This window comes from Penicillium riverlandense (assembly GCF_028828495.1).
Source record: "Penicillium riverlandense strain IBT 135883 chromosome Unknown utg000003l_segment0_segment0, whole genome shotgun sequence".
NCBI lineage: Eukaryota > Fungi > Ascomycota > Eurotiomycetes > Eurotiales > Aspergillaceae > Penicillium > Penicillium riverlandense.
Genome location: NW_026643196.1, coordinates 2736204 through 2754518, shown reverse-complemented (window position 1 = coordinate 2754518; position 18315 = coordinate 2736204). Strand labels below are relative to the sequence as shown.

At 51.5% G+C, this 18315-nt stretch overlaps 10 protein-coding genes across 10 annotated transcripts; 4 read left to right on the top strand and 6 right to left on the bottom strand.

The window, feature by feature from the left end:
* Window positions 1-20: 20 nt before the first annotated feature.
* On the bottom strand, window positions 21-2628 carry N7474_004782 (cell division control 45 family protein; the record flags this gene model as incomplete). Its single annotated transcript, XM_057196197.1, has 2 exons — window positions 21-1817; window positions 1870-2628. 2 exons carry the CDS (start codon window positions 2626-2628, stop codon window positions 21-23), a joined length of 2556 nt encoding a protein of 851 aa, XP_057053593.1.
* Window positions 2629-3115: 487 nt separating this feature from the next.
* On the bottom strand, window positions 3116-4178 carry N7474_004781 (uncharacterized protein; the record flags this gene model as incomplete). Its single annotated transcript, XM_057196196.1, has 2 exons — window positions 3116-3459; window positions 3803-4178. The coding sequence occupies 2 exons, from the start codon at window positions 4176-4178 to the stop codon at window positions 3116-3118; spliced, it is 720 nt and encodes a 239-aa protein (XP_057053592.1).
* A 345-nt stretch (window positions 4179-4523) lies between these two features.
* N7474_004780 (GPI-anchored transamidase) lies at window positions 4524-5702 on the bottom strand (the record flags this gene model as incomplete). Its single annotated transcript, XM_057196195.1, has 1 exon — window positions 4524-5702. One exon carries the CDS (start codon window positions 5700-5702, stop codon window positions 4524-4526), a length of 1179 nt encoding a protein of 392 aa, XP_057053591.1.
* Window positions 5703-6263: 561 nt separating this feature from the next.
* On the top strand, window positions 6264-7091 carry N7474_004779 (DUF1014 domain protein; the record flags this gene model as incomplete). Its single annotated transcript, XM_057196194.1, has 3 exons — window positions 6264-6320; window positions 6415-6515; window positions 6581-7091. The coding sequence occupies 3 exons, from the start codon at window positions 6264-6266 to the stop codon at window positions 7089-7091; spliced, it is 669 nt and encodes a 222-aa protein (XP_057053590.1).
* A 266-nt stretch (window positions 7092-7357) lies between these two features.
* pex7 (putative peroxisome biosynthesis protein (Peroxine-7)) lies at window positions 7358-8479 on the bottom strand (the record flags this gene model as incomplete). The annotated part of the gene is made up of 2 exons (XM_057196193.1): window positions 7358-8267; window positions 8316-8479. 2 exons carry the CDS (start codon window positions 8477-8479, stop codon window positions 7358-7360), a joined length of 1074 nt encoding a protein of 357 aa, XP_057053589.1.
* An 842-nt stretch (window positions 8480-9321) lies between these two features.
* Window positions 9322-10068, top strand: N7474_004777 (uncharacterized protein; the record flags this gene model as incomplete). The annotated part of the gene is made up of 1 exon (XM_057196192.1): window positions 9322-10068. The coding sequence occupies one exon, from the start codon at window positions 9322-9324 to the stop codon at window positions 10066-10068; it is 747 nt and encodes a 248-aa protein (XP_057053588.1).
* Window positions 10069-10251: 183 nt separating this feature from the next.
* On the top strand, window positions 10252-11667 carry N7474_004776 (putative CUE domain protein; the record flags this gene model as incomplete). The annotated part of the gene is made up of 1 exon (XM_057196191.1): window positions 10252-11667. The coding sequence occupies one exon, from the start codon at window positions 10252-10254 to the stop codon at window positions 11665-11667; it is 1416 nt and encodes a 471-aa protein (XP_057053587.1).
* A 218-nt stretch (window positions 11668-11885) lies between these two features.
* On the bottom strand, window positions 11886-12689 carry N7474_004775 (uncharacterized protein; the record flags this gene model as incomplete). The annotated part of the gene is made up of 1 exon (XM_057196190.1): window positions 11886-12689. The coding sequence occupies one exon, from the start codon at window positions 12687-12689 to the stop codon at window positions 11886-11888; it is 804 nt and encodes a 267-aa protein (XP_057053586.1).
* Window positions 12690-14048: 1359 nt separating this feature from the next.
* Window positions 14049-14834, bottom strand: N7474_004774 (uncharacterized protein; the record flags this gene model as incomplete). Its single annotated transcript, XM_057196189.1, has 2 exons — window positions 14049-14238; window positions 14293-14834. The coding sequence occupies 2 exons, from the start codon at window positions 14832-14834 to the stop codon at window positions 14049-14051; spliced, it is 732 nt and encodes a 243-aa protein (XP_057053585.1).
* Window positions 14835-16209: 1375 nt separating this feature from the next.
* Window positions 16210-18205, top strand: N7474_004773 (GMC family oxidoreductase; the record flags this gene model as incomplete). Its single annotated transcript, XM_057196188.1, has 6 exons — window positions 16210-16259; window positions 16305-16424; window positions 16474-16690; window positions 16749-17285; window positions 17338-17941; window positions 18003-18205. 6 exons carry the CDS (start codon window positions 16210-16212, stop codon window positions 18203-18205), a joined length of 1731 nt encoding a protein of 576 aa, XP_057053584.1.
* Between the last annotated feature and the right edge of the window lie 110 nt (window positions 18206-18315).

The following is an 18315-nucleotide window of genomic DNA, read 5'->3' as shown; positions in this document are numbered from 1 at the left end:
TAGTATGCCGGAAGTAATCTTCAGCCCACCACGCTGCGGAAGCTCAACGCTTCAAGGAACCCGCCAAGATCGTCCTTTTGCACCTCGACGACGCAGTGTTCGAAGCTGTCGATGCGCACCCGCGCATTCGTTTCTTGGACCACCTCTTGGAAGGCAATGCCGAATCGATTGCGGAGCAAGTGCTTGCTATCCTTCGTAGCATCCTCCTCGTCAGACTCCGATCCTGAGGATGACTCTGATTCGTCCGATTCTTCGTCTTCATCATCTTCATTCTCGCGTTCAGCAGCCCGTTGGGCGCGTCGCTCTGCTCGCTCCTTCTGCTTCTTCTCCTTTGCTTCCTTCTTCTTGCGGCGCTCTTCCTGTCGTTTGGACAACGCCGCAAAGTCGACCACTCCGCCGCCACCCCCGGTCCCCACGACCACATACAGATCTCGGTCTTCGTCAAGGCCAGCAAGAACAAGAGGAGTCCCTGCAGCTTTTTTACGGCCGATCTTCACAGAGTCGCCTCGTTCGCGCTCTTGGACTCGGATGGCTTCTGCGACCCATAGCGCCAGTTTCGTAAGGGCGCCGGGATTCGTGAAGAGCTTGACGTCGGGTCCATCTTTGACAACCGCAATGCGGAATGCGCGAAGATGCCGGATTTGATGTTTGGAGAGCAAGGAAGTACCCGTGCGGAGGATGGCACGGTGCAGGTGTTGAGCAAGAGGCAACGACTCCAAGAGAAGCGTCGGCGACTCGGATGTGAGCGAGAGCGCATCATAGGCACTCCAAAACCGGGGGAGAAGGCTGGCCAAGTCCGATTCGGAGGAACCGCCGCCATTCTCAATATCATCGTTCGTGCCTCGTGCACGCGGCAGACGTTTGGCATCCCATGCCGCGGAGGCCTCTTGCGGTCCGACTTCGAGCATTGCACCGATGATGACCCCCACATCCGTAGCAGAGAGACATGCCTTCCAGCCCCAGCATCTCACAAATCCCCAGCCTTCCCGAGAACTGGCGTATCCGGACGGTTCTGACGGCACGAGACCATCCAGGCCGTACATGGGTGCATACTTCAGGAGACGGCCGCGCAAAGCGCGCTTCAACTCCATGTCCATGTGTGTATAGTACTGGTGGCACTGTGTGAGACTGATGCCCATTTTGGCCAAAAGCTTATGCAGTCGTTTGCGGCCATTTTCCGTCCACACATGAAGCCTGGGGGCGAGATAGGGACTGTGCAGCATGCTTTCATAAAGTGACCAATGCCGAACTAGCAGGAAGCGTGGTTCGGGCGACAGGCGGATGGATGTATCGGTGGGAGATCGAGCCGTCGTCGGGATCACACCGTTGATCTCTCCTCTGATATCTCGATCTCGTTCAAAGGGGTCAGGCGGGTTGAGCCGGTGGACTTCGTCTCGAAAGATCTGACGGATATGTTCACCCCGTTGCCCACCCCAGCCTGCTGAGCCTCCTGATTCTGAGCTGTTCGAGATGCCCACGCCAGTCATAGTACGACCACTCAGCTCCAAACTTGACACGCCGACAATGGCGAGCCAGAGTAGGTCATTGTCCTCACGGCCGAGTTCTGATGCCAGAGAGTAGACTAGTGAGGAGATTGGTTCCGAGTATGAGGTACCGGACGAGTAGTAGCTTTGCAAAACGGTGTCATGTTTGCGTTTAAGACGAATGAGCCGCTGCTTCAATGTCCGTGCGGAAGGCTGCTTTGGTTCTGCCGGCGACGGTGAATCGGTTGTAGGCGTCACCGAGCGTGATGAATTTGAGGAATTGTGACCGGGTCTCCTGCGACGACTGGGAGATGAGTCGACAATCGAGTCATTCTTTTGGTTCATGTTAGTCCGGCTCCAGACCTATTGCAAGTAGTATCCATACCGAATTGCTGCGTCTCCGCTGCCGAGGAGGCCCATCATCGTCCTCCTCTGACTCGTCCTCATCCTCACGCCCGGACCAAGACTTGCGTTTCTTAGACCCAGGCTCCGTGTCTTCGTCGTCCGTATCCCCGCCACTCGCGTCATCATCGTCCTCATCCACCTCAGGCATCTCCAATAACGCGTGGTATGCCTCTCGTTCACGACTCATCTCCTCAATGTCACCATCATCATAAACAACAATACCCCCGTTCTTGGACGAGTACGCGGCAGTAATCCGCCCATTGTCAACCCCGCGCCCTCTCCGACGCGCATTGGCATCAATATCCGCCATGGGCTGACCCGCAACAGATTGACCGCCAAACACATTCCCCAGATTCCACGGCCGTCGCGCGTCAAACACCCAGATTTCCACGCCGCCCATATCCTCCGACTCATCCTCCGGACTCAGCAGACCCAAGCTCTCACCCAGATCAACCAGCCCACCTACTCCCAGACAAATCACGACTCCACCGCTGCCGCCGTTGGTGGTCTGCATGGGCTGGACCAGGTCCTCGCCCGCGCGCGCTAGGTCGCCATATCCCGCCACTGGCTGGATCTTGTGTGGAATATAGTCACGTTTCAAGAGCGCTGTGAGGATCCGGCAGGCGCATAGCGCGTCCGGCTCGAGGGCCACGAGAATGAGGACTGGCGGGGAGAGCGGGTGGTGGGATCGGAGGAGCTGGAGGTAGAGATGCGAGATCAGCTGCCTCGGGAGATACATGGCCGTTGAATGAGCACGACCATGCGGGAGTTGGGGGATTGGAGGTGACGGAGGTGGTGGAAGTGAGTTAGTGCAGAAGTTAGTTGATTGTTCCTGAGAGCGCGTCGCGCGCGTCGGGGGCTGTAGGGCACGTGCCAACGTCCGATCACCATCATTCCATTCTCTCCATCACCAAGACAAGATCGAGAAATGTGTGCTCTGATCACATTCAATTCGCCAGGTTCGAATGCAGCGGGCCGGGCTCTAATTTCCCGCCCGTAACTCAATTGCTCAAAAATTCTCCTTGATGAATGTCGTTGCTTATCCTCCCTGCGGGTATAGGTACAACGGGATATACAAACACGAATTATTCTCTAACAAGTACATAATGATGTATCTGTTATGATGATTCGTCAGTAAATATTCTGTGTTTTGTATTTTGGTTTTTGTTTCCGTTCGTTGAAGTGGTTCGTGTGATCATGATACTTGACGTTCCAAAATATATACTTCAACTACACAGGACCTCCCAAAGCTCCTCAACCTTCATCACAACCACCTCCGGCAATGGCCCCTTAGCAATATCACTCACATTCTGCACAATCTGGGAAATCTTGCTCGCACCCAGAATTACTCCGTCTCCCTCCCGCAGCGCAGAATGATAGTAAATCCACCGCAAGCAAGCTTCATGCCCTGTGATCTGAAGCGGCTCTATGGTATCCAAAAGATCCGAGACCGCCGCGTGCATCTCCGCCTTGTCATACATGGCATTGGTCCCCTTAAAGATCTTGTTCTCGGGATCGAAGCGCGTTCCTTGTGCTTCTCCGCGGGTTGCGAGGCCGGTGAGGAACCCGCCTGCTAGAGGGCTGGTTATGCAACCATCAGTCATTTTCTGGATCAAGAGAAGGGTGAGTTATGCACCTGTAGGCGTTGAATACAATGCCATGTTTCCGGAGTAAAGGGAAAAGCGTCTCCTCACTCTCCCGAATGAGGAGATTATATCGACCCTGAAAGACGCTCGGTTTGAGATATCCTTTCTCCTCGCAGACGGCGAGAAACTCTACCACAGACTTTGGCGAGAAATTAGACAAACCAAACTGTGACCCAGTCAACAACCATCCAGTACCATCCATATCAAGAGGGCAACTAATAATTACTTTATCAAAATGGCCCTCCTTGTACTGCCTATTGATCTCACCAGCCTGTTCAGCAACTGGCGTCTGGGGATCCGGAAAATGGAAATAGAGCACATTGACTTTGCTCGTTTTCAGCCGGTCAAAGCTGTTGGAGACGGAATGGGCGATGGCATTCGCCGCGAGTGTACCGGATGTATCGCCAGTTGGGGAATTCCCTGGGCTAATTTTTGTGTCGATGGTGAATCCCTGGTCTGCGGCTCGTACCTCGCCTAGAAGTCTCTCGGAGGAGCCGGGGTTTGTGGGTGCATATCGAGCTGCAGTGTCGATATGGCTGATTTGGAGGGTTTTCAGTTGGTCGAGAAGCTCTTGAACTTCTCGCGGGGTAGTGAAGCTGGTTCCAATTAAGGCGCCGCCGAATATAGTGTTTGGGGGAGACATCTTGTTATTGATCGGGTGGTTATTCGTATTCTGGTTGTTCACAGATCCAGTTCACTTTATATTAATGTTTACGACATTGATCGTTCAGCCGGGGGATGGCGGTTCCGGAGAACCCGTCGGAGATGGGCCATCCGACCGGAACGGGGTATAGCCTTATGACAAGGCTGCATGTCAATTATCAGACAAGATGCAAGTGCAATGGAATGGTATAGGGAAAAAAAAAGGCCTGGTATTCAAGACTAACGCCGTGCACCATGTTCGCATGCTATATACTCTCAGACTGGGTAAAACCAAACTGAGCTCCAGAAACACGATAACAAAGATATCAAAAGGCCCGCTCAAAGATTAAACCTTGCGTCCCAAGATGGATCCCGCCACCCAGACAGCGGTGCATGCTCCCACCACCGAAAGACCGACCAGCCGTTTGCCCCAGCTGTTGTCATCAGTCATCTTGGTGGACCCAACCGTCTTCTTCGGGGTCAGATGCAGCGAGGACGCCTCGGTACCATTATGGGAGGAGAGAATGGCCGAATATTCTTCATCGCGCTTGCGCCATTTCTCCACGAGCCGTGCAATCTCTGCAAGATCTTCCTTGAGAGACCCTGGCTCGGTCGAATTGGAGTTCTCTACTTCGACGTTTTGAACATTTCCAAAGAAATCCACCACGGTCCGCAGACGGCCTTCTTGCTCGCCACCTGGAAACAAGTCCCACCGGACACCGGGCTGAGAATGGATCTTCGATTCATCGTACGAGTCAAACAGATCTCCCAGGTTCAGCTTCGAGTTGGCGCTTGTCACTTGTGTCTCCAGGAATTCCAGCACGTAATAAGTCCAGCGATCAATCACGGCAACGCCCACGTCGTTGTCCGCATGGTGGGAGTAGGAGGACTGGTCGAGCTCACTAGAGCCGGTGGCGACAATATTCGGCGAGTAGAAGTGCGTGTACATCGTATTGGCCTGGCAGGTATCGATCATGAACAGCAGTTCATGGTAGCGTTTCTTCTCCCACATCTGACCAAACGCGTCGGCCAGATCCCATGCCCCGATTTCCTCGGAGTCCTGGAACTTGAGGAATTGGTCTCCTCCATGTCCGGTCATGTACACCAACACGTTGCTGCCGGCGTCCGATCCGAGCCGCTTGCTGCGTGGCACATCCGCGTCGAGGCGATCGGTTAACAGTCGGATGAAGTTCTCCACTGTCACCTCGTAGCCCCTGTAGTCCACTTCGATGTTGTCGCCGTAGAGATCGACGGCGCGGTCCGCATTACTGTAGACGGTGCCGGGGAAGGCGTTGCGAGGGTTGCAGGCCATGTCATCGGGGAGCATGAGAATGATTTGCGAATCAGGGATCCCGAGACGCTTGACGGTTCGGTAGAGGGAGAGGACATTGGCGAGGTGGCGGTAATTGAACCAGAAGCGCGAGGTGGAAACGAGCACTGCCCAGTTGGATGTGTGCTCGGCAGCGATTAGACTGATCAGGAGCAGGAAACACAGAGCCTGCAGACTGCGGAAGAGTAGAGCCATGGCGAGGGAAGCAATCAGCTCATATCAAGCTGCACTTGGGATATTTGAGATGTGCACAAACAAATCAGATAAGGAACACGCTTCAAAAGAAAATAGAGAAAGTGGGCTATATCAAAGCCATAATGATCGTGTCGAGATCAGGAGAAAGAGGAGCAGGGAGGGAGTTGGATGTCAAGGGAAGCTGGGGTGGATGACAAATGGCAATTTGCGGAAGGAACCCGGATGCGTGCCTGAAGAACACCGCCACGAACTATAACAAATCGTATCAGAGTGAAGGTGATCCTTAGTGACGTCGCGATTAATAGGACTGGGAGCAATCTACCCTATTTTCGGGGAAAAAACCCTTCCTAGATAATACAACACCTTTTCCTCACCTTCTCGTCTCACGGTTTACCTGCTTAGTCACCCTTCCCACCGCCTCGCTCGGAATCGGCATAATCGCTTCGTGGATGGACTGATCTATCAAATCACACTCGACTCACTTTTCCCGCGGTCTTTCAATCTCCCTCTTTCTCCAGCACCTGTACAGTACATCCAACCAAGCACATACACCACCAAAAGATGGGAGGCAAGAAAGCCGCCGGTGAAAATACCAAGAAAGCCGCCGGCAACGCTCGTGTATGCTTGCAACCCCGCCCCCGCCACGATTGCCACAGTCCTTGAAACGACCGGGCATGATCCCTAAGTGACAACAATGCTAACATTTCCCTAGAAAGCCGAAGCGGCTGCCAGTAAAAAGGCTGCGGAAGACTCCAAGCGCAGCGCAGAGGAGGACAAGCAATGGGCGAAGGGATCGAAGACCAACGCCAAGAAGTGAGCGAGCATGAGCTGAGCTGAATATGCGTGATCCATTGATGAAACTAATCTGTCCATAACAGAGAGGACGCCGAAGCCAAGAAAGCGGAAGCAGCGCGCAAGAAGGCCGAGCGAGACGCCCAACTCGCCGCCGAAGAAGCATCGCAGCCCTCGAAACCCAAAGGCGGCGGCGCCAAGACCGCACAGAAGAAAACACGGGGATTGGATCTTTCACAGCTGGACGACGGCTCTGCTGGCAAGAAGGGATCTTCACTCAGCGCTACGGGTATCGACAATGCCTTGGATGCGCTGTCTTTGACGGAGAAGGACAACAGCAAGATTGATCGGCACCCGGAACGTCGGTTCAAGGCTGCCTATGCGGCGTTTGAGGAGCGACGACTTCCTGAGATTGAGGAAGAGAATCCCGGTCTGCGGCGACAGCAGCGCATTGAGCTTTGCAGGAAGGAGTTTGAGAAGAGCGAGGAGAATCCGTTTAACCAGGCGCATGTACGGGCCAATGCGACCAAGGAGGAGATTGCTGCGGTGAAGGCGCAGGAGAGGCAGAAGGTGGAGTCGAGGTTGGGTGGAAAATAGACTGGGAAAAGACAAAAAGGTCATGTATAAGAGGTACGACGTTTATGATGATGGATTCTCTCAACTCAACTTTTGAGGAAGTTGAATCCTAAAAAGAAAAACAGGCATAGATTTTGAGAATCAAGTCCATGCAATGCACTTATATGAAGATGCAACGCCAGATATCATACAAGAAAGATTCATCCGTAGCAAAGAGATCTGTCTATACATACTCGGGTTGCTTGCTTGCACAGCAAGCCAACCAACCAGAGAGATACCAGTTCGATTCATGACATAACGCCTCGCACATCCCACACATAGAGGCTCTCATCCCATCCCACACTGGCGCACCACCCCTCACTCCCAAACAAACACCAGTCCACCCCGGTGACGAACTCAGTATGTCTGCCCATCCGCCCCAGCTCCGCACCGACGACCGGCCCAGCGGGCCCAGCGCGCATGAGATCTACATCTCCAACCGAAGCCGCGTCGGATCGGTCACTCCATACGCGGCAGGTCATGTCGTAGCTCGCGCTGAGCAGAACATTCGATAAATGAGGCGACCACGTCAGCTTGCGGACGGCGTACTCATGGCCGAGCATGGTAGCCATTGGGCCCTGTTGCGGGGCTCGAATGTCGAATGTGCGAATGGCACGGTCCACGCCCGCCGTTGCGAGGACGGTCGGCCTGTACTTGTTCCAGTCGTGGGTGAGGGCTTCGGCCGGCGGTGTGGAAGCCGGGATGCCCGGCGGCCTGCCGGGCATGGAGGACGCCGCAGGGGCAGCGTGGATGGGGATCTGGAGGGAGAGGTGGTTTGAAGCGGAGGCTGGCGTGCGCAGGTCGAAGACGCGCACGTACGAGTCCGAGGTGACGCAGGAGATCAGGTCTGGGTTGTGTGGGCAGAAGGCGGCGGAGTAGGTGCAGCTGTGTGTGGGGAGCGTGAGGAGGGACTGCGGGCGATGCGGCGACCACACGCGCACTGTGCCATCCCAGCTGCTGGAGCAGAAGCGGTCCTTGGCGACGAGGTTCCAGTTTACGCTGAACACTTCGCGGGAATGTTCTTTCCAGTTTTGGACGGGGTAGTCATTCGCTGTGCAGTCGAAGAGCTTGATGCTGCCGTCGCCTGATGCGGTGAGGACTTGGTTCTCGTGGATTTCGGACCAGGCGAGGTCGTAGAGGGAGTCTTGCGTTGTGAACCTGGGCCCCGTTGTTAGTGGAAGCCGCGGGGAAGACCGGAGAACTCACCATTTGACAGGCACAATCCCGTTCGGGGTCAGCTCGAGGATGAACAATCGTCCATTGCCGACCAGACCAAAGTTCGCGGAGCTGGCTACAGCCAGACGATTGTCGAAGAAGGGCGAGTACTTGACCGCACAGCCATTGTAGCCCTGTGTGCGAAAATGGAGCATATCGAGAGAGGTGATCGGGGAGACCGATCGGCTCCAAGGAGAAAAACAAAGAAAGAAACAGAAGAGAAGAAGTGAGAGCCTGCTCAGCAGTAGTCTAGGGTATCAATCAACAAAGCAGGTAACCGTCAGAGAGCATGGCGGCGTCGTCGGAGTGGCATCGGCATCATTGCGGGGAGGATCAGATGGGATGCCGAGGTAGATTCTTTGTTTTGACTGATGAAACACAGCGAGGTCGAACCTGATATCGTCTGGCAAGATGGCCGAGTTGGTCTATGGCGCACGGTTCAGGTCCACCCGAATCCGATTGGTTAACATCAATCTCCGTGTCTCGAAAGGGGCGTGGGTTCGAATCCCACTCTTGTCATTTCTCTTTTTGCATATCTGCCTGGTTTCTTGGTATTTATTTTTGCTGTCTACGAATGAAAGAGATCAAAGTAAATGGCTACAACTATTATTGTCGTGGTGGTGTAGCCAGCTATTATTCAATATTGAGTGATCGGAAAAGCGCTGGTTGAGCTAATTAGGACTGGCCGTCTCGAAGTATATATATATCTTGACGTCAACATTATTTTTTCCCCAGGCAAATTGACATTCGACAAATAGCTAAACCTAGGCCTTTTGAATTGCCTCCATATTAAGCTTATCAGCAATAAACAATGGTTAGTCAGACCCAGAGAATCAGTCTTGCCTCTCAGTCGCATGGAGTGGCTATGACGCCATGAATGGCCTGAACAGCACATCTTCAATGCCAGCATACCCGACACTCTTCTATTCTGTCGCAAATATCAAATAAGCCCGGATTTCCCTTTCTGTTCAAGCTGCACTCAAATGCGACTCCCACCATGGCAGAACCCGAGGATTTCAGATCACCAGCCAACCTATTTCTCCAACAAGAAGTCTACCGACTAGGCTCATCCGCAGGCCTGCGCTCCCTTCCCCAAGGCCCTGAGCGCGATTTCCTCACTTTAACCTGGGGGCCAGTCGTCTACCGCACCACCTACGCCCCAGAATGCAAACGCCTCCTCCGCGTCTTTTTGCGCTGCCTCAACGACGCCATCAGCCACTCCATAGCCCGCGAGCTACCCGGCTCAGACAAGCAGCTCCAGGTGCTAAAGAATACATACTCCTCCAAGGTCTTCAGCGCGGAAATGTACAACGGGTTAGACGAGGACGGCGTACGCAACGCATTCCATGATTTCAAGGTGTCGCTGGCCATACCCGCGATCGAGCTGCCAAGTAGACTCCGCGTGTGTTTGATGGTGGATGATATGGTGCTTTCGCACCTTAAGGGAGAGCTGGATCGGTCATCTAGGGCGGCAAAGGATGCTGATATAGATCGGTGTTGGGTCAAATTGGTCGAGGAAAATTTCCCGGACTCGAGGCTTGGGGATCAGCCCTATATTTGCGAGGTCGATGTGGATGGCGAGACGGATGGTGCGGGTGATTATCGGGGTGTATATCGGGGGTGGACGATGGTGGCCTTGACGGCGTTGATTGAGGTGTTTAAAAGTCTGGGGCAAATGCGGCATCTGCAGGAATATCACCGCGAGGGACGTATTTATTTGGGACAGGGTAAATGGAGTTTATAGCGATAGGAATATACTTGCATCCTGTGTACTTTAGAGCGAGAGAATCGAATGATGTATGAACAGGCCTTATGATTGGTCACTTTGCGAGGCATCACATCATGTGCCGATAAGATACAGTGTCTGCTCGTGTTTGTCCTCCCAGCCCAGAACAACATTTACCTCCTGGTAAGGAAGTAGTATGTGATGGATGCATTTGTTAAGAAGAAGCCCCGATTCTCTCATCCAGCCGATGAAACAGAAGATTCCACCGATGTCAAACTGGCCATCCTGGCATCGCTGTTTTCCGCAGTCAAGCAAGATGACTTGCTGGATATCCTCGTGTCCTGCAACGGGTCCGTAGAGGATGCATCATCACTGCTATCCTCGCAAGATCCCGCAAAATCACCGGGACCATCACCGGCTTCCAAGAAGCGGGCTGCTTCCGGGCCATCATCACTTGGCGTGCAGACATCTCTATCATCTCACATTCTCACAACCAGCAAAGATGGATCTCTCGTCCCCCTAAACGCAAGCAAGCAAAGAATACCACCCACCACCAAAGGAAAGACACTACACCTCTACAGCTTAGAGGACATCGCTGCTTACACACCCTGCACAATCATCCACAACTTCCTCCCGGCCGAGGAAGCAAACGCTCTCCTCCTCGAGCTACTCGATGAGTCAAAACATTTCTCACGATACGAGTTCCAGCTTTTCAACCGCACAGTACACAGCCCACACACCACCAGCGTGTATGTATCCACGCCTGAAGAACTCCGACAGCAGACATCAGAATATACCTACGGCGGAACTTACCGGTCAAATGTGCGGCAGGCGACCCCGCAACTACGTCGTGTCTCGCGCACAGTCCAGCGGACTGTCAATGAGGAGATCCAGAAACGGATCCGGGATGTATATCCCGATGGCAAGAAGCTCAAATATCAGTCTCCGAAGGAATGGAAACCCAACGCGGCATTTGTCAACTGCTACGATGGTCCGCAGGAGAGTGTGGGGTATCATTCCGACGAACTGACCTATCTCGGCCCACACCCGGTGATAGGGAGTCTGAGCTTGGGAGTTGAGCGAGAGTTTCGAGTTCGTCGAGTTATTCCCCAAGAAGAGGAGAACACAGAAGATGAAGAAAAAGCAAAGTCCCCTTCCGGTGATCGAAAAGCATCATCATCTTCTACCCGCGCAGACGCCCAAGGCCAAATATCAATCCACCTACCCCACAACTCTCTCCTAGTCATGCACGCCGAGATGCAAGAAGAATGGAAACACGCCATCACGCCTGCACAGACTATATCTCCGCATCCTGTTTCAGGAAACCGGCGTATCAACGTCACGTATCGATGGTACCGTGATTCTCTCCACCCTCGATACACGCCGCGATGTCGGTGTGGAGTGCATGCTATCTTGCGGTGTGCGCAACGGAAGAAGGAAACGAGGGGCCAGTACATGTGGATGTGTCATGCTTCGTTCACGCCTGGGAAGCAGGGGTGCTCGTTCTTCCAGTGGGCTGTGTTTGATGATGATGGCGAGCCGGTGTGGGATACGAAACGAGGTGAGGATAGTGATGGTAATGCGCCTAGATTGGATACTTTTTCGGGGTCACAATGAAATACTATGAGATATTATCCATTTGATGGAGTATGATAATGAAAGGTAGGTACAAGATTGATGATTCGCAATTTCCCAAAGAAAAGCAGAGCCTCCACTAAGATCTCCATAATCCCCCCAAGAGAAAGTGAAAACAAATACAAATCAGAAACTCCATTTCGGGATGAGTAGAAAATTCACAACCCCAGAGCGGAACCAGAACTACACACCATTCGAAGTTAGGCAGTCACGGTGTCAGCCCAGTCTTCCCGCGACATATGGTCACTCATTGTCAAGGCGTGTAGGGGGACGGCCCCTGCAAGTAGGGCCCAATGGTAGAAGCACTGCCTCACTGAAACCGAAAGAGTCGGCGTTGAGTTGCCCCAGCTAGACGTAAAATGAATCGAGGGGGAGTATTGAAGCTCCCATTGTCCGTTGGTATATATACTCCTCAAGAAAATGGTGTAGTTGTAGGTTGAAAGGAATGCGTAGTTGGTCTTGATATCATACATGTATGAAGCAACTTGGCCGAATTCTGTAGGCAGGAAATCTGTCTCCAGTTCCAGTTTCCCGAGATCATGGCTTTCGATCCACGGAGTCTTGAGCTCGCCAACTGCCTTCAGAGATCCAGTCCTAGTGATGAGCGCCATATCTGGAACCTTGGAGTATGCGGTAGCCATAGCCGAACATTTGAAATCAGCCAGCATCAGATCGACTTTCTGCGTCGTGAAGATGGCGTTGAGATGATGGCCAATGCCGTGGGCCATCCTGCCCTGCACGCCGTGCTCATCTCCCACCCTAAAGTTCTCGCTCTCGAGATTAGCATCAGTTGTGTATTTTACACGGGTCTTGTAGGATAACGCGGTTCCGGCCCAATTCTCAGAACGGTACCTCTGAGAAACATGTTGGCGAAAATTGGGCCACTGAACCAGGCGACCCTGAAACTTAATGCTGTGCCAGGCTGGAGATTTCGTACCAAACTGGGTCAGCTGGAGCTCTGGAAGAGCTCTTTGTATCAGCTCCTTGGAGTTGACCTGTGACATGGTTGCAGAAGGCTGTGTTGAGTTTTCTTGAAGAAAAGCTAGCGTGTGAGAGGAAGTGGTGAGAGACGAAGTGGTAGAAGAAGAAAACAGAAGATTAACAGCAAAGGTATATCAACATTAATGGCGGCACTTGCCTTCTATCTATCTATCAATCAATCAATCAATCAATCAAAGTTCTATTAACCTGATGGAGCCTAACTAGTTGTGCTGTGGCTATGCAGGCACTTCTTCCAAATCTAAGCAGAACTTGGTGTCCCAAATCCAGATTTGCTGTTTGCAATAAACAGTCATACAAAGGAAAACCTGGCTACGGAGGCCAGCACAGAAAAGAGCGTATCCAACCCCAGACAAAATCATAGCCCAGAAGTACAAAAAGCCCACACTATTCCCCTTCTTCTACTTCCCCTCGTCCCCGTAGTATTCTCCCGCTCTCTCTCGTTAGTTTGTCCCTAAGTGCTTCGAATTCTCCTTCAGTAGGCCGCTCTTCTTCTACTTAAGGCCTTTAGTAGTATAATCCTTCTGATTCGTATCTCCTTTAGCTTCCGTTTAGTTTTAAGACTATTAGGTACGGTCTAAGGTACTCTAGTCTAGATCCGGATAGATATTTCTTCGATAACTTATTATATAAGGAGGTTAATTAGCGTAAGGAATAATTCGTATTCGAGTGCTTCGGCGGACGTGCTTTTAAACGCACTACTAATCATTAGTACCGCGCGCATTTAAATCCTTATGAACCCTCTAATGATCCTTAATTGTTATATAGTTAGCTTATTGCTACTTATAGGGCTACACCACGCTGTAAGGCCCCAAAAGAGTTGTAGAATGACTACGGCCCTATAAATCTTGCGTATCAACGATAGTGATGTACCCTATGTGGATCTAGTGATTCCGCGGAAGGCCTCTAAGCTACTATTGGCCTTTGCCATGACTTTATTGCGATGCGTTGAGAAATCGAGGTGTTTATCAAACTAGACACTGAAGTATTTGGCTTGTGGCGATGCTGTGATCGTCTATCCTAGTAGATGTAAAGGCAACTAGTCGTTCCCTTCCTCCGCTCGAAACTCGTATATGTCAACTTCTAGTGTTGCCACTAGTGTTGTCGGTGCTAGTGTCGATGTTGGTGTCGTCGTTGGTGTGGTCATTGGAGCTAGTATCAGTGCTAGTGACCAGTCCCTAGCGCGGCTTGCTGAAATGAATGAGCTCAAACTTGTCTGGCGCAAATTTGGCGTCCTTGCCTTCTACAATATATATGCATCTTCAGGGTTGTGGTAGAAACATCTTCTTAGTTACAAAGTTGTAAGACATGATAATGATAGCAAGAAGTACAGTGAGACATCCACTAGCAAATCCCAGCATGCATCATTTAAGATCACTACTAGTTTGTTCCTTCAAATGCCATGCAGCGAGAATCCCGTCATCTGTCTGGGTTCCCGGGCCGACCTCGATGCAGCGGTAGAAATCGACGAAATACACTTTCGCGTTGTCGCGATCCCAGATCAGGTTCTTTGGTGTGCCGAAGAAGGGAAGGAAGCCGAATTCCCGAAGGCGTCTGGTAGTATTTTGTTAAAAAGCCCATTCTGCCAACCCAAGGAACTGTACTTACTTGTAACCCTGCAAGAAGTTTTCCCGAATCAGATTTTGCTCCGCCTCATCGAGCTTCAAGAATTGCTTGTGGGAAACATGGTCGCCCAAACGCAGCCCAGGAACGATCTCCCAAACAAGGATCACTAAGAACTCCCCCGGCACGGGCATGTCATCGTCTTGGATCGTATCCTTGTATCCAAGCAAAGCGGGAGTGATGGTCGAGCCTTCCTCGTTGAACTTCAGGAATGCAAGCGCCTCCCGGGGAGTGACTTGTGTGGCTTGCTTAGCTCTCTTGGACGGCGGCTCATACTCAGTACCGATCATAGGGACCTGCATGTAAATCCTCATGTGGGCATACCGAGAAGTGTCGAGGGTGTTCTCGCATAGGAACAGGCCTGCAGCGTAAGACTTGGCTCCGCCGTTAGTTTCTGTCTTGTCGACCCGACTGCATTTTTCGCCCAGCTTCTGGACGATACGCCAGGTGTTGTGCTTGGGCTGTTTGAAATCGACCTGCGTTTCGTTGTTGAAGTGATAATCGCTGAGAAACTGGATGGAGGACATTTTGGCAACAGGAACAAGATGACAGAGATTGGAGGGAGTGGAGAGAGTGAGTGAGAGGGATGGCAAACGCAGGTTGGGAATCCCATATATATGCGTCCATACGTAATGTTCTGCACTAAGCCGCGTTGGGTCTATGAAAGGTTCCCTCTTACATCATGTCTACCATACAACTAGCTTGAGACAATCAAAGTATAGTTGAGTAAACAAGTTTGCTTCTGTCTCTCACCACAATTTCTCTCCATTTCCTCTGATATGGAGGAATCGGTAGTTTCGTTACAGTCCCAGAGACGGTCCGGCTCGTGGGATCGAGAAGAGGGCAAGCGATGGAGATCGCAAGACAAGACACAAACAGCACACGCCACAGGCTTCAGGATAATAAACCATGAATGCCAGATTGGCCAGGTGAGAGGGCAACGAGAGACAGACGAGAAAGGGGGAGGATGGGCGGATGGGAGGTGGAAGGTGGGAAGAGGCCAGCCGGCGGAATCAGTTCATCTGTAAGTAAGTGTTTCTGGATCCACTTAGCATCATGTATGAAGCGATTTGGCCAGAGGTGATGGGTAGGAAACCGTCGTTCATGTCCGCGATATTTATCCAACAATATTTTAGCCAGGGCACACAGGTGAGCGTGGTTCGAGATACTATAAGCGTGGTTCGAGAATTTGACCTACATACCCCTTTCTTTCGAACCTCGATCAGGGTTAAAACCCTTAGTTCGACCCATGATCATCTAAATTAGTTGCTCGAACCACGTTCCGACCTTTTTCGACTCACGCTCAACTAAAACCCGGTTTAGCAGGTAGTGCACACATAGCAGATGCGCGGTCAGCAGGTACACAACTGTATGAGGATCTAGTAAAATAGAGAGTCTTCCAAAAGTGAGGCTCCTACTAAAACACTATGTAGTCCTACTAAGATTAACTAGTTAACTAAGTAAAAGCAACTACAAATCAGAAGCTCTCTCCTCGCGATCAGTGCTCTGGGGTTGATCGACCCACTGGTCGATCAACCCCAGAGCGGACCTAAGCCGCATAGATATGCGGGGAAGAACCATCGCAGGAACACTCTTCAGCCCCTAAGATCAACGAAGTCCGATATTCTATTCACATAGCCTTCTAATCCTCACAATTTCACGCTAAATTTAAGCCCTGCAATGACAGGCTATTGGATGCTCATAACTCGCTTTCATAGGCTACGTTTCATCTGCACCGTGATAGGGCTACTGTATACCCTGTCCTGACCAACCCCTCATTCTGGGTAAAGCGGAATCTCGTTCCGCCTTCCTGTGTTACTTTTATAAAAAGACCGCGGTTGTGGTTGGTGAGACAATTGAGATTTTGAATTATTCTGAATTGACTATTTACACACACACATCATGGGCTCTGTGGAAGACTCTGAGAGTACATTTGACTATATTGTCTGCGGGTAAGTAGCAGCTCTATTTCAGACATGTCCGCTAATTGACCATAGGGGCGGCACGTCCGGCTGCGTCGTTGCTGGACGACTGGCCGAGAACCCGGATGTCAAGATCTTGCTTCTCGAAGCTGGGCCTCATAATAAAGATCTTGAGAATGTCCATATGACAGGCGGGTCGGTAGCTCCTCAACATTTCACGGACGAAGCTCACTGCATAGCACAGATGGTCGAACCTCTTCGACTCCGAAACAGACTGGAATGTAATCACGCCGCCCATGGCTGGTGTTGATAACCGCCAGGTAAAGCTCAGCAGAGGCCGGTTTCTAGGCGGATGCAGCGGATGTAATGGCACGCTCTGCATCCGCGGCTGTCGACAGGATTATGACGATTGGGGCCTGGACGGATGGAGTGGCGATGAGTTCTTCAAGTATATGAGGAAGGTGAGGGATCTTATACCTAGACAATTGTGCAGTTTCAGAACTAACATTCCTCCATCAGGCCGAGACATTCCATCCCAAGGACTGGTTCAAAGCAGACAAAGATAGCCATGGTTACACCGGTCCTCTCCACACCGAGCCGCATGACCTGGCTCCAATATCGCAGCTGTTGATGGATTCGTTCGTCTCACAGGGCCTGCCTTTAAACCATGATATGTTCAGCACAGGAGCTGTTTCGCATGGCTGTGGCCATGTTCCTCGTACGGTGTACAAGGGGAGTCGCACAACCGGCGCTGATTTTGTGACGAACAAGAATCATAGGGGGAATATCACCATCGCGACTGACTCGATTGTAGACAAGGTCATTTTTACGCATGAGGCGGATGAGACCCGCGCAACTGGTGTGGTGGTCAAGAGCTCTGACGACAGTTCCAAGACATACTATGCTCGTAAGGAGATTGTTGTTTCCGGTGGAGCATATTGCAGCCCTGCTATTCTTCTCCGGTCTGGTATCGGTCCAAGAGAAGAACTGGAGAAGCACAGCATCCCATGCACAATGGATCTACCAGGTGTAGGAAAGAACTTGATGGACCATCTAGTAAGTAACCAGCTCAAATACTTCTGCAAACACTAACTGACCCAACTATTAGATCGTCTTCATGTTCTACGAAACTGAGAAGCCGGGTATAACAAACGACCACCACGTCTACCACGACAACAACTTCACAAAAACATACACAGAATGGAAAGAACAGAAAAAGGGCTTTCTTTCCACTTTCCCCTTCGGCTCTTTCGCATTCGCGCGACTAGACTCCCGCCTCTCCGACTCAGACCTCTGGACCACATCTCCGCGCGCAACCGGCCGAGACCCCATGGGCCTCACACCCAGCCAACCCAACATTGAATTCTTCACGACAGAATGCTACGGCGGCCCGAAACAGTACAACGAATTCCCGATTAATAACAAGCACGCCTTCTCCATGATCGCGGAGCTGTTCGCGCCGAAGTCTAGAGGGAGCGTTACTCTAAACTCGAAAGATGCCATGGAGAACCCCATTGTGGATTGTAATTATCTGGACGATCCGCTCGATTTATTGGTTATCAGTGAGGCCTGCAGGTTTGGGAATGAGATTGTGATGAATGGGGCGGGCACGAAGGATGTTGTCAAGGGGGCTTGGCCGGCGGATTTGAAGCACCATACCTATAAGACGAGGGAGGAGTGGGTTCCTTATGTTAAGGAGCATGCTACTACTTGTAAGTTCTTGGGTTTGGTGAGTGATACTTTGGGAGATATGTACTGACTGGGGGTTCATAGGTTACCATGCGGCTGGGACATGTGCTATGGGCAGGGATGATAATAAAATGGCTGTTCTGGATGAGAAGTTGAGGGTTAAAGGTGTTACCGGGCTGAGGGTTGCGGATTGTAGTGTTATGCCTACGTTGCATGGAGGGCATACGCAGATGCCAGCGTATGGGATTGGAGAGAAGTGTGCAGACCTAATTAAGGAGACTTGGTAAGGGGCGGGAATGTTGATAGTATGAGTTTATGGATGTGAATTTTCGCAGATATCTATCTGTGTTCAATGAATGTAAACCGCTGTCGGGAACTTGGACTCTTGAGTATGAAT